Source organism: Nestor notabilis, unplaced genomic scaffold (genome assembly GCF_000696875.1).
Source record: "Nestor notabilis isolate BGI_N333 unplaced genomic scaffold, ASM69687v1 scaffold21220, whole genome shotgun sequence".
In the NCBI taxonomy this organism is placed as follows: domain Eukaryota; kingdom Metazoa; phylum Chordata; class Aves; order Psittaciformes; family Psittacidae; genus Nestor; species Nestor notabilis.
In genome coordinates, this window is record NW_009909972.1 from 4,482 (window position 1) to 18,788 (window position 14,307).

The following is a 14,307-nucleotide window of genomic DNA, read 5'->3' on the forward strand; positions in this document are numbered from 1 at the left end:
TACTATTCAGAAAAACAACTGTTGTGTATGGATTACACTGTAGGCAAAGTTACAAAATCTGTTTGCTTACGTTTGGTCACTAGAGTGCTGTGCTTGGAAAACAATCCAGGGTACAGGCAAAGGGGAGTTACTTCAGTGTTTCATTTCAGTTTACAAAACTTACTGAATCCATTCTGATTTATGTTAGAGAAAACCAGATAATTAGAAGAACAGACTAAAAACCAAAACCAAGCAGTGCATATCACCACCTATTCAATGCACTGATTCTCATTACGAGCTAGAAAGCCATATTTACTCTATTCTGCCTTTTGAGAATCAATCCAGAAGCACACAAATACTTTCCATTAGTTTATTAAAAATAAAAATCCTCGGGAAATCACTATCAAATACGTTACAGATGGGAATTAAACCAGAAGAGTCCCCAGAGTAACTTTAAAATAAAAAGTACTATTTGCTTTGTCAGTTCACCATGTTTGACACTGATTTGTACTGTAAGAGTATTGTACAAGAGGAGTTATTGCAGACCTCTAGAAAAATTGAACTGGCCCTATATAATTTAATCTTACTGGAAAGCAGCGTCAATGTTTTAGTATATTTAGTGACTCAAACACTGCTTTAAAGCTAGGCATTAAAGTGCTACGCACGTATGGTTCAGCACTGATATGGATGTTTACACTTCCATAAGCTTTATATTTGTGGATAAAAAGAGATATTGGTGTGTTAATAGAAAATTTTCATTTAAAATCAGCTGCTATGTTTGAAGCATCAATAATACTGAAGGGATCAATCTAGTGTCCACAAACTTCTAGAATTCCAAGGTTGATTTGATCTGTCATTTACCATTAAAATGGTGAGCATCAATAAATCATAAGGCTGTCCCCAGCGGGCTCTATGTGGATCTGTACTGCGCACAGTTAACTGACCACGCAAAGTACTCCACAGCCTTTCCAGGACAGAGGATTCAGGATGGAAAAAACAACAATATGGAGAAAGCTCCAGGATAAGTTTGTGACGTTTCTATCTCTATATTGAATTGTCTATGGTTGATGTCATTGCCTGAGGAAGAAGCAACATAAGCAATAGGACCGGAGAGAGCTATAAATGTTACCTTAACATCTACATTACTGCCTTCTCCAACTGCTGCTGCTGGCAAGGTCCAGTCTGCTGTGCACATGGACAGAAGCAGGCATTACAACCTATAATCATGTACTAGTTCTGCCACTTGACACACGAGTTATCTACTGTCGTACCCTGAATTACATGACCCTTGATTAAGGAATGGTGGTGTTCAGTCCCAGGGGTTTGCAGGTTATCAGAATGCTTAGACAAGCGATACCGCTTTCAACATCTGTCGGAACATAGTCTTGATGGCATCTGCAATAAAAACGAGTTGAGATTGTTCCCATCTGGAAGCGCAACTGTTGAGCCACACTCAGCTGAAGTCCTCGTCGGGATTCTGTTGATCCAGCAAGCGGACATGTGTGAATGGAAAGTGGCCACGTCTGCCATTACACTCTCCTTCCCACTGACCACTCACGTTAATCTTTGTGACCTTTACCAGCTCACCGACCTGCAGGGTAGGAAATAAGGACGTGTTACAAGTGTAAAAGTCAAGTGGACCAGATAAACGTCTATAAAAAGTAGTTTTAGTCTTGAGCATTTTTCATACACCAGCCTACCACCTGATGTTATTCACCCCTGAAGAAAGCACAGAGAGGAAGAAGTGTACCTACATTAGGTGAGAGCTACCCAAACCGAAGAGCCTGTGATCCAGTGCCAACCTGCCAGAGCACCATCACAATAAATGCATGGCACTGAATGGACAGAGGTTTGCCCTCTGCTTGTGCTTCATTCACCACCTCATGAAGGGAGGGAAGACTTGCAGAGGTAATCTGCAAGCTAAACAGCTCCTTAATTTGCAAATTCCACTAAATGCTTTTCAGGTTGTATTGGAAAAGTTCTGGATAAGTGGGAGATAGAACAGAGAGAGAGAGAGAGAGAGAGAGTGAGAGGAAGAGATAATCCAGCCACAGATTATTACTATACCATGGGTATAGTAAAGACAATTAATGCCCTTTCCCTCTTATACCTGAACTCTTTGGCTAGAAAAATGAAAGTATGGTTACTACGGACCAATGAAACAATATGCTCTAGTTTAAAAGTGTCCAGTTCTCATGTACCACACTAAATAAAAGCACAGCAATGCCTCTCCTATTCTAATCTCCAACCTAATATTCACATAACCAGTTCTAAAGGTATTGTCTCCCTCTGACAAAGGTAGGGAACTGCACGGCAGTCCCTTTCCCAAGGCTGTACAGTCAGGTAGTTCAGGTCAGGGCTGCAAGTCTAGGTCTAATCAGTCCCTAAAACTGTTAAAGGGTACTTTAATTAAGGAGCACTTGCACATCCTAAGACAGCACAATTTACATTGTAAAGACTGCCACTGGAGAGGTGTTAAGTGCAACACCCATTTCTACGCCTCTGTAGAATTCTATGAATAATCCTAGTTACAAGTAACATACAGCAGTGTTCAGAACTCTTCCCAGGTCACAGCAGAAGAATGTTTTTGGGACAGATACACTCTATTTTCTTTCATTAATACTGTAAATAAACTCTCCAGGCACAGCCACAAGTGTTACCACATTTCATCCAGAAATTCACTGAATATAGAATTACTAGTTTACACAGATGCTCATCGCTGCATTCCAAATTCATCCAGAAGAGAATCTCATTATTCTCACTTTCCAGGCAGCGAGTGAAGAACAAGGAAAACAATTTATTACAAATATCCATTCATTTTAAACGTTTTAATCACTTGCAATCTTTTGCCAGAACAGCTTTTAACAGTTCATAAATTCAAATCAAACCACTCCATGGACATTTAACTCAGCTTCCCATACCTCGGATGGTTACTTCTCTGGTAAAGAGAGGCACATTTGGGACTCCAGTTTTCCCTTTTGTAGCCATGAGTAGCGACATTTTAATGAATCATATTTTGAAGACAATCCTCTTATTTATTTGCTACAGGCAAAAGGAAGCCTTCCTGGACTGCTGAATGCCTGTTTCAGCTCTTTAGGAATTGAATCAAGCAGGATGGGTAATTTCGCTACTGCAAATAAGTCACCGGGGGGTTGTACCAATCAAAACCTCAGTTGACCAAACCAATACATCAGCTATAATTTAACAAGGGGAAGATTAATTGTCACAACACTAGAAGCAGAAAATCTTATTTCCTAATCACAAGCATCACCAGAACACTATCCTAGATAACTGTGAATTGCTTCAGACCTGGATACAGTTTATGTGTCAGCCTTCAACAGAAAAGTATATAACCTCCAACCCACTAGGAAGGAAAGAGCAGGAGTTTTAAAGCATTTAGACTAGATGTTCTCTCTGAGCTCACTTTTTACATTGACTTATGGTATCATTAGTCTATTGCACATCATCCCACCAAGCACAGCACCTCAGGAATAAGATTCCCCCTGCTAAAAGGCCAGATTTGTCTCAGTCTTCATTTGAAGCTTTAAAACTAAACACATCCCATATGCTTCAAAGCGAAACTGAAGGTTCATGTGAAGACTTCTGAATGCTGTGGTTCTATTCCAAGTACTCCTCTGGAAAGGTCAAGATGACAGAGTTCTGCTACTGTTACAAAGAAAAACAATAAATGGATTGATCTCATTTCCTCCTATCTTTTAATTAACATAGACTGACAACTCCGTGAACAGTCCAGATACAAGCAAAGTAACTTATCACATAACACAGCACAGCCCTTATTAGAACATCTGATTCTCCTTCCTTAAGCTCTTCAAAACCAAGTCAGTTTAAAAATAAGAGGACAGATATTCTGTTTACAGTTTGGACCAAAAACGTTTGATATTAAGAATCTATTTTCCTAAGAGCAACAGCGTGATCCACCCCCACCCATGAATAGTGCCAGACTCGAGGATAAGAGTTTTAATTTGGAAAGAATCCTGCTTTCTATCTCTATAGTTATTAAAGAGATCTGGGCAAAAATGGACTTATAAGAGTCACATAATGCTTTCTACTAAGCTATCTAAGAAGAGATCTCTAAACAGAGAAGGAACACAATGAGGTGAAAGGAAATGGGAAAAAAAGAGACAACAAGAAACAGTACTTTGATAGACAAGATGAAGAGAAACTTGCAGAGAGTGACATGCATACTGCTGGTTTTTCCTTTACAGACATTGAAAGCAACCTGGTAACATTGTGATTTGAAATGCTAAAAGCTGAAAAGAAGCTGGGAATGCCTATGAGAAGCAGTGGCAAACGGCTCACACTTTATATAATGCAATATTATGTACAGAATAAAGAACCACCACTGTTACTACTGCTCTTAAATCTAGAGCTGTAGCAAGACAGGAATGCATCATTCTAACCAAGAGGTTCAGCATGTCAACTGGTAAGCATTTAAGTAAGTCTACAAGAGCTACAAAGGCCCCCAGTCTAATATAAAGGTAGAGAAATAACAATAGTAGTAGTAGTAACAGTAATACTAGAGAAAGGAATAAACAAGTGATGCACAGCACAGTTGCTCACCACTCGCTGACTAATGCCCAGCCCATCACTGAGCCTCAGTTGGCCCCTTCCAGCCAACTCCCCCCAGTTTCTACACTGAGTCAGACATTCCATAGTATGGAATATCCCTCTGGCTAGTTCAGGTCAGGTGTTCTGTCTCTGCTCCTCACTGGCAGGGCATAAGAAGAAACTGAGAAGTCCTCAATGAGGATAAGCTCTGCTGAGCAACAACTAAAACCACTGGTATGTTATCAACATTATTCTCAGACTAAAGCCAAAACACAGCACTGCATAGGTTACTAGGAAGAAAATTAACTCTACGCCAGCCAAAACCAGGATGCTAAAGCACAGCATACTTGACATCATGTGGTTTGTAGTGGAGAGGATTGAACTAACATAAGGTCAGGCACTCACAAGCTGTTCTTCAGGGTGTAAAGGATTTTGCTTTCACTCAGAGTTGCTCACAATGGCCCGGATTATCAGTGTTTTCTCGCTCTATCCCACTCCATGCTACCAAACTGGGAGTTGGGCAGTGTTGTGGGGATCCACTTTAACTTAAGCTTAAGAGAACACTGCTAGTACACTACTAAATAAAAGCTTAAAAACAAAAACCAGAAAGAAACCCAAAAGGTTTAAATAAATATGCGGCTCAAAGAAAATCTACTATTTGGTAATTGCAACAATCCACAATTCAGGAGTATTTCCAAGCTCCAGGAGGTGACTGGATGGAGAGAGTGAGAACAAGGGAAAAAGATGGTGGTTTAGGCTGTACAAAGCCTGAAGGTTAAAAATCTTCACGCTTCCCCAAAACCTGCTGAGTTGGCATAAATTTCTAGACATGTTTCTCAACCCAAAAACTTACACTCTGTATCCTGTCAATCTCAATTCAGAAATATAATAGTACCTCAGAGTATATTTATATTGCTTCCCTAGACAAATTTTATCAACAATGGGGGTATTTCCCATCTCCCAGATCGTACATCATTAGGTCTGTAGAATGTGCTGCCTGTGCCAATTCTGTACTAAAGACACGGACCTCCAGTTGCCACATCGCTGAAGTGCCTTCTGTGCTCCACACAATTAAATGAAGCATTTGAGAGTGACGAGGAGATGCTCTGACTCAGCACAGAAACTGTTTTTTCCCAAGTACTTAAAATGTTATATAAACAGGAAGTCAATTAGGTATCAGGAAATTCCAGAGCCTTTAGCTCAAAAGAAAACCCAGATTAAAGGAATCCATTTACATATCATCCCAAGGCAAAGGTCTGCCACTGAGAATACCTTAAGTCTCAATTTCCTCAACTATAAGTTGGGGGGTAACTATCTGATATGCAGAGATAGAGCACTCTAGTCACCTTTTCAGAGGAAAGTAACAAAAAGGGACATGGTCGAGTACTTGATTATATCAGGAAGTGAATCAAGCTTAGGGAAACTCACTGCTTTATTACAAATCATACTCCATCAATCACTGCTTTACAGGAGATCTCCCTAATGAACTAGGTGTTCCTGCTTCACCAACTAGAAACCAATGTGTGATCATCATCCTCTCAGTCTGTGTGATGTTCAAGTGACTCTCAATGCTTCCAGTGATTGCTTTTAAACTGCTGACAGATTAGGGAAAAAAAGAAGCTAAGAAACAACCCAGCACATCTTTAAAAGCTTGTGGTGAGGCAAGAAACAGTGAACACAGGTTCAGACACACAACTTATGAACTGCTCCCTCTCCCTCCCCCCTGAAATAGACTACAGAAGTGAAAACATGGATGGGGAAACACTTATGTTAGTGATGTTTGACAAAAGACACAATATTGGTTCAGTAACCTAAACATGCTACAATAATCAAACTCTAGTCTACAAGTGACTCTAGTCACTTATTCATTGAAAAATTCATCCGTAACTTATTAAGCATGACGTAAAACCAGTATTACAATGCTTTTCCCTTTCTTATTCCTACAAAACTAGAACGTGATCGAAAGGGAAATCCCTTGAACAGATCTCTTCTTTCTAAGTTTTGCCCATTATGTACCTCCAAAGCCAAGGCTGTCTTGTCGTAGGCATTAGGGACTCGCTTCTGGATAACCCGGGCATAAATAGGGCCATTCTGAAGGTTAGGGAGCGGAGCGTTGATGCAGGGCTGGGCATAGGGCCCTGGCTCCGGCCCACCCAGTGGTTGTGGGTGGGAACTATCCTGGTTACCTCCAATCGGAGCAGATAGTGAAGCAGAGGAAGGTCTATACTTCTCGACGTAAGGAACAGGTATCATTCCCCTCTTCCCTTCGCTGTCTTCTGCATTCCACCATTGCTCTTCAGGTTTATCCCGGATTTTCAGTATGTCTCCTTTCTTAAATGGAAGATCTTCTTCATCATTTCCATTAAAGTCAAAGAGAGCTCGCACATATTCAGCTTCCTCCTGCCTGAGGATAACACCACTATTCTGCCTGGATCGGGAAACTGGTTCTATCAAGGTTGTAGTGTCCAAATAGTGTATTTTGTAGAATTCCAGTAAAGATGGCAAAGAATCAAACTCTTGGTCACCTATTCGAAATCGGCTGGGGTTCAACCCTGAAAGAAGAAGGTAACATGTCAAAGAGAGCACACAACAGTTAAAACCAAGTAAAACATTTGGGAAAACAAATATATTTACAGATATGTAATTTGATATTGAATTTGATCATCTTTAGATCAACATTTATCCTATTCAGCTCTTTCTAACCAAAGACAGCACTACCATGATCGTGAGGAGAGAGTTTTATTTGGAAAGATTTTGTTAAAGAAGGAAAAAAAAATTGTTTGGCACTGTCAAACTTCCCAAATGAGGCTAAAAATATCCCGTTTCCTTGCAGGTTATATGGACCCAACAGATAAGCGTTCAGTACATCTGAGTTTCTCAGAAGCCTGTACATTCAGAAACAGACAATTCCCTTTTTCCTGTTTTATACTATAAATCCAGGAAGCAAATGGAATTTTGGGGCTATTTCAAGGAAGGTGGGTTTTTAAAAGTTATTTCAACAGGACACATTGCAGTAATGGTTATTTACCTGTTGTGATGGATCTTGGCTTAAAGGCATCAACACCACAGAAAACTGCTTAGCACAGCAGTGAACAACTTACGTGACTGAGCAAATGAGCTGCTATTTGATAAAAGGTACCATTAAAGAACATTAGGTCTATTTGATGCAATGCAAAACAACAATGTACGTTTTCATTACAGGTATAATTTAGTCTTTTAATCTCAAGTCTTGTAGTTTCTTTGTCAGACAGAGCCTAAGCTATAAACCTCAATCTCAAATACATTAAAATCCAGATGATGTTCACATTCAAGTCACTAGAAGTATCAAAGTGCAGATATCCATTAGTTTTCAATCTGTGTGCTGCACTTTTTCCCCTGGTTTATGTTCTTCAGGCTCAGCTGGGGAAAAACCATACACGTGATGTTCTATTTCCACAAGCCCCATACACTGTAATCAGTTATGGGAAGGATTGTGGAGGCTGGGGGAGGGTAGTGGAGAGGAAAAAGATTGATGCTTTAATGAGTAACTCTTAGCAAGAAAGAGATGCTTACTTTGCAAGTCTGGTTCTCTGCAGGGAATATGTAACAGTTCTGAGACTGAGCTCTCGAGTACAAAGCTAGCAGAATTCTTCAAGCTGTCACTGATCCAAACCCCCCTTCAAAGTAGCACTGTCAGCATGGAAAGCTAACAGTGCATGGGACTAAAAACAGGGTCTAATAGAGAAAGGGGCAGATTCAGTAAGCTCAACATAGACATACACCCGATAAATCAGTTTTGAAGTATCCTGAAGGGACAGGCACATCCGTGAAGCTGGTTACAGGGAATTCAAAGCAGCAGAACCAAGTCATTGGAAAATGCCCATTTGCATGCATTAACTGCCCTGAAAGGCTTGCAAAAGGAATGAGCACAAATGCAATGAGCCAAAACCCAGAAGCAATACCCTCAAAAAACACAAACTGGCATCACGAGAGACCAGAAAGGTAACTATCAGTAAGAAATATGAACCCAGCATGGAAAGAGAAGTAAGATTCCACATTACTCTCCCAAAGTGATGCTGAAAAGATGCAAATCCCCCTCAAGTTTTGTTGATGGGATTTAACTTACAGCTCCAGACTTAGCAAGACCTTTGGAATTTCACCTCAGAGGCAGTTCTTAGCTCTGTGATCTCACAGGAGATGATTTCTGGCTGGACAGGCAGCATCCCTACACCTCTTCACAACAGCTTATGTGCACTACATAAGGATATAACATCTGGGAATGTTGCGCTTCCGCTAGCATCGGAAGCAGGAAGCTGTGCTTTGTAACAAGTGGTATAGATATCCACTTTCAGACAAACCTGGTGACAGCAACTCGAGCATACATCTGCTGCTATTTTAGATGAGAACCTTTAAGGACCAAGGCTTGTGTAGACACTTATGTCAAAAGAAGTCGAGGAAACTTTAGGAGGACCGTAAGGCCTGAAGTCATAAGGAGAAGGCTGAATCTCAGGTAAGTTCACGGACACAGAACTTACATGTGACAAATCTATAGCCTGAAACACTAATTCACCTCTGTAAAACCTGCTACAAACTGACTCAGGAGGCTGAGATCTCAGTCTCCAGCAAAGTACACACAGAAATCTCTTTAAAACTCACAGGAAATGAGCAATTCAGTAACATTCATTAGCCTTGTCAGCACCAAAGTCATCACCAGGATGAACAAGTGTTTTGGGGATGCCTTCCCCCCCCTCCGCCCTTTCTCTTTTGAACAGGTTCATCCTCTCGAATTAAAGCATAACAGCCTGAAATAGCTGCCAAATGTACCTGAATAAATCTGGACTCTAAGAGGAGAATCCACTGGAACTTCATGTGTGGGGAAGGAGTGACTGAGATCAGTGTACTGTATCCCGGAAAACCACATCCTAAAAGACATTTCACACAACTGGACAGGAGTGAGAGAACAGAAATTCTCCAAACAAACCTCCTCACAACAAAAAATCTACAAGATTAACCCAAATCGGAGAATATAAAGGCAGCAATTTGGTCATTGCCTGGAGAATTTAAATAGAAGGCTTCTAAATTCGGCTAAAATAGGCATAAAAAGGACCAAAATGGTTGAAAGTCACAGTTGGGAAAACACAGGTTGGAAATAAAATACAACTACACCTTATCCAGCAAGTGGTAAACCTCTCATCAGTTTAAGTCTTTTGTGTATACTCTTGTTTGGCTACAAGGTAAAGAGCTGAATGATGCTCCCTTATGTAGTGAAGAAATAATTCTGTTCACTATGGGCTTCCAAGTTTTGTCATTCCCTGGTTTAATGAAATGCAAAGATTAATAGATTTCAGGCTCAGAGGAATTCTTCAGCTTCTTGTTTGAGCTGCAACACTTCTCATACCTGTAGACCAATGGAAAAACTAAGGCAACAGGTACCACAAGAAAAAGTTACAGCAGCAAAGGAAATGTTTCCCTTCATGACTCTGGGATTCTTGAAGGCACAAATTTTAGCAGCACATTGTCTGCATCTTCTGAGGGCTCTCAGGAAGAGAAGGCGCGTAAAGGTAAGCCTAGCTACTGGAGGAACTTTAGTCACTTCCTATGAAAGCTGGACAACCAGTTGAGTAGGAGGAATAACCCTCCTTTCTTCCAGCTCTGCACAGCCAGAGGAAGAACAGCTATTCACAGCTTGCACCTCAGCTGCTTTCTACTACTCAAGCTCGTAAGATGACTCCTTTGAAGGAGAAGCACAAAGGGCTGAGTATCACCTTTCTTACTTATTCCATCCTAGTTCCATCAGCACTAGGACTTAACCTGATTCCACCCATTCCAGCATGCCAGAAGAGCCAGTGAAACCTCTGCTCTCAGGAAGGGGAGGAAGGAGTTAAAATCCAAAGTGTCCCAGAACGAAGGTTTCAAATCTGGACCCTGTCAGTTCTCTGTTTATGATGCACATTCCTTCCTGACAAAACACTTTCACACTGCCTTGGCTTCATGTCAGTCTGGAAAAGATTGCTTATGTATGTTTTATATAGTGGATATATACTGGGGAAGCAGAGGTATAAACCACCTAATATTCTACTTCTCAGAGTGTGGGCAGGTGGTGTAACCACAGAGTAACTTCTCACTTCCTCAGACGTCTCCGGGGTTTTATATTTCTCTCTTCACTCCCACTGTGTTAGTACCATGGGGCAGTTTTCTCTTTATTCCTAAGCTTTGGCAAGCTCTCCTCTTCAGTGCAGGGAAGACCTCCCAGAAACAGACTTTCATTTTTGTTTGTAGATCTTGTCTATAACGGTGCCCCCCTCCTCCCCAACTTATAAACTATGTTTTGGGCAAGAAAAGCTGTTCTTATCATGCAGGGTACCGAGACAGGAGGCTCTCGTTTCAAAGCGAGACATCACTGTGATGTAAACCAGTTTCCTCCTAGAGCATTTGGGAACTCTGCTATGAAGGCATCATATTCCAGCCTGTGTGTTTCCCCACCCTCATAGGGACACCTTCTCCCTTGTTCTCAAGTACCTCCCTACTCATGCCTGAGTAAAACAATTAAGTACCCATGAACACCCTATAAAACCAGTAAAACCCCATTCACTGGCTCCTGAAGACAGCTCTAAGCACAGCAGAATATTCTTACAGGAGTTATACAGTCATTTCTGCAGCTAACCAGAGGATTAAAGTAGATGTCTACGTATACACTTTCCAAGCTTCCAACAGTTCACATTTTAAGACCTTAATGTAAAAAGTAAAATTCAAAACCCCAACAAAAAAGCAAGCCTCAAAACCCTCCAGGGGTCAGAGTTGAACCATACTGCTCACACCTAAAGACATTTCATACAGAGCTGAGTATGGATATCATTATGTAAATAATACACGACTGCAGGAAGTACAGGCACAATGGAAGTGATTTAGAAATGCAAGTCAAACAGCATGTTCTTACCATGTAAACTTACTGAAAACACCCCCTTCTACATTACATCTGTCATAATGTCCTGCTTTAGAGAGACAAACTTTACAACACTACAAGGTTTCTGGCCTTATTACATTGTACTTTCAATAAAAAGCACCTCTTTCTGTGGATATTTTGGGCGTTTTGGTTTAGTGCCTATCACACATTTTTATCCTGGACTTATGTGTCAAACTGCAAACATATGATGCATTTCAGTGTTTCCTCTATTGTCCATGGCCATGCCAATGCCTGCATGGAGTACTTTGTCTTGTCTGTAACTGTGGTATTTTATAACAAATGGTACCCTAATTCCGATTCAGTTGTGAATTTCCACTGGAAACAGAGTGTTTCTCTTTCCCATAATCCAGTGATTTGTCCTGTTTTCTTTCAATGGCCTTAAAACATTTCAGGAAGATGTAGTTATTTTGAGAAGTTTTGTTAAATTCTGTTTTCCTCATGCTGAAAAATCACCTGTAAGAAGTTACAAACTGCAGCATGTCAGGCAAAAGGTGAATGTAACATCAAGTTACCAAGTTTATTTTATACTCTGGAAAGGGATCAAAGTATCACAGGGGTTTTTTGGCTTCCTTTTACATTAGGGAAGCCAAAGCTGCTCTCATCTCATTCATTCTGCACAGGGCAGTGGTAAAGCAGTCATGAACTTCACACACACATACTGAGACTAACAAAAACCAACCTAAAAACCTGACCTGGCATATTCAGGTTTCCCAGTGAGAAACTCACTAAATTAATTGCTAAAAAAACTATACCATAAGATTAACACAGTGAAGTTGTTCTTCCTTTAGCCTGACCACAAGAGACATGACAATCCACAAACCTTTACCTCATTTTACTGCATTAGCTTCCCTATCCAAACGTGAAACCATCTTCAATCTCCTACCACTGCTTCCATCTCCCTCCCATTGCAGAACATCCCACCACTTACTTTTTCCTGGAAGAAAAACTTAATTACACTTGAAGTCTAATTTAATATACAGACACCCCAGCACCTTCTTCGGGTTAAGTGTGAAGGGAGAGCAATGAATGGAGGCATGATTTATTTAGTACTACTAAAATCTCAGCACTGTGGTGCAGGGGTGATGCATCCTCAGTACATCCAGGGGAAATCAAAGAGACCAACTAAAGCATAATTATACTGTTTAACATCTATTAAACCTATCGTGCCAACAGCCTGCACGGCTACAATAGCAGCCACTCTTCTAAAATGGAGAAACATTTAAAACAGAAGGGAATTATTGAAGGGGCATTTAGTGATTTTTAAAAACACCACCAAAAACTCCAACGTTTTAACACCCTTAACATAATCCAGCCTCTGGAATGCCACAAGCATTACTGAGCTTAAGAATGTAACACAGTTAAGTGAGGACGGGTATGGTACTGAAGTGATACCACAGGAACATGGAAAACACTGGTTTTCCAGAGGTGAGTTGCTCTGTGGAAAACAACTGCCCGGAAGTGACAGACACACATCCTCCAGAGTTGTTCATCACTACTGTCTTCAAAATCCTCTTAGGCTGGATTCCAGAACAAGCCATCCTGGTGACTTATTCTGCTCCGTGTAACCCCAGTCATGCATGTTAACAAGTCAATACATAAACCTACAGCAATAAACCTCTGTCCTCTCAGACACGAAACCACGAGCAGTCCACCACATCTTGAGCAAACCATTTTACTACCCACAGCAGCAATGACTTCCACTTCCAGCTGAATTCAGCCACCTTGAATTTCTACCTTTTTATGCCCTGGGGGCACTCTGTCACAGGTTCCTGGGATAAACACCATGATTTCAGGCTTTCCCAAATCTGCCAATAGGAAAATGCTGCCCTGAGCAGGGGAAATTACTGTGTAACGGTGCAAACCTATCGCCAACAGTTTTGTTTTTCTTAGATTATCTCCCTCTTAACTACAGCTTGTGCAGAGGCTGAAGAATCCTCCCCATAACAAGTTCTGTTGCATCTTCCCAATATAGGTCCCTTATTCTAACCACAGAGCTACACCAGGAAGAACTGTCTCTGGAACAATTCACACACTGCTTACTCTGCCAAGGCAGCTCAGCAGATCTCTTACTACACAGGTTTACTACACTTCCAAAGCATGTGCTGCTTCCTCTCGGAGCTGATAGCAACACACCCACGTCATTCTGCAGGCGTTAATACCCAAACTTGAGCGCTTCTGCTATAACTTCAGTCATGCCACTGCCTTTGTATTACACCTCGTTACACATCCGAGGACGCTGCTGCGGACTCCTGTTCATTTACCTGCACTTGTACCTTGCAGATCACTGCTTCCCATGGTTTTCCCTCTGGCACAAAGTGTCTTCTGCTCTACAAGCACTACACTTAAACACATCGTTGTCATATTAGATAGTAGCCTGAGGAATAACATCAAACATTCCCTTTTAACACACAGGGGGGAACCCCCTGAACTTCACATCCGATTTCTATTCCCGAAGAGTTCCCACTACTTCAACTACCTACTTAATACTCTGGTTCACGATTTGAAGCTCAGCCTCACTCCCTGCTCTCTAACACAAAACTACCTCGTCAGAATTCACACTTTTAGCTGACACTTCCACCGAGCCGTGCCCTGGCTGAAGTGACACGGTATCTATGAACCATAATTAACCGGTTTATGAAAGGAGAGGAACGGGGTGAGCGCTACGGCTGCGGGAGAGCTGTACAGCCCTGGCAGGAGAGCTCCAACAAGCGCTCAGCTCCAGGGAACGCCTGTCTCAGGCGTTAGGTGGCCGGCAGGCAGGTGCAGGCAGAGGGCTCCGCTCGGTCGGGAGCCCCAGCAGCAGCGCGCCGCCTCAC

General features: G+C 41.5%; 1 protein-coding gene across 1 annotated transcript; it reads right to left on the reverse strand.

Annotated features, from left to right (window-relative positions):
* Positions 1-338: 338 nt before the first annotated feature.
* On the reverse strand, positions 339-7,100 carry CRK (v-crk avian sarcoma virus CT10 oncogene homolog; the record flags this gene model as incomplete). Its single annotated transcript, XM_010023773.1, has 2 exons — positions 339-1,570; positions 6,565-7,100. Coding segments are annotated over 2 exons (674 nt in total), but the record flags the coding sequence as incomplete, so codon positions are not given.
* Positions 7,101-14,307: the final 7,207 nt, after the last annotated feature.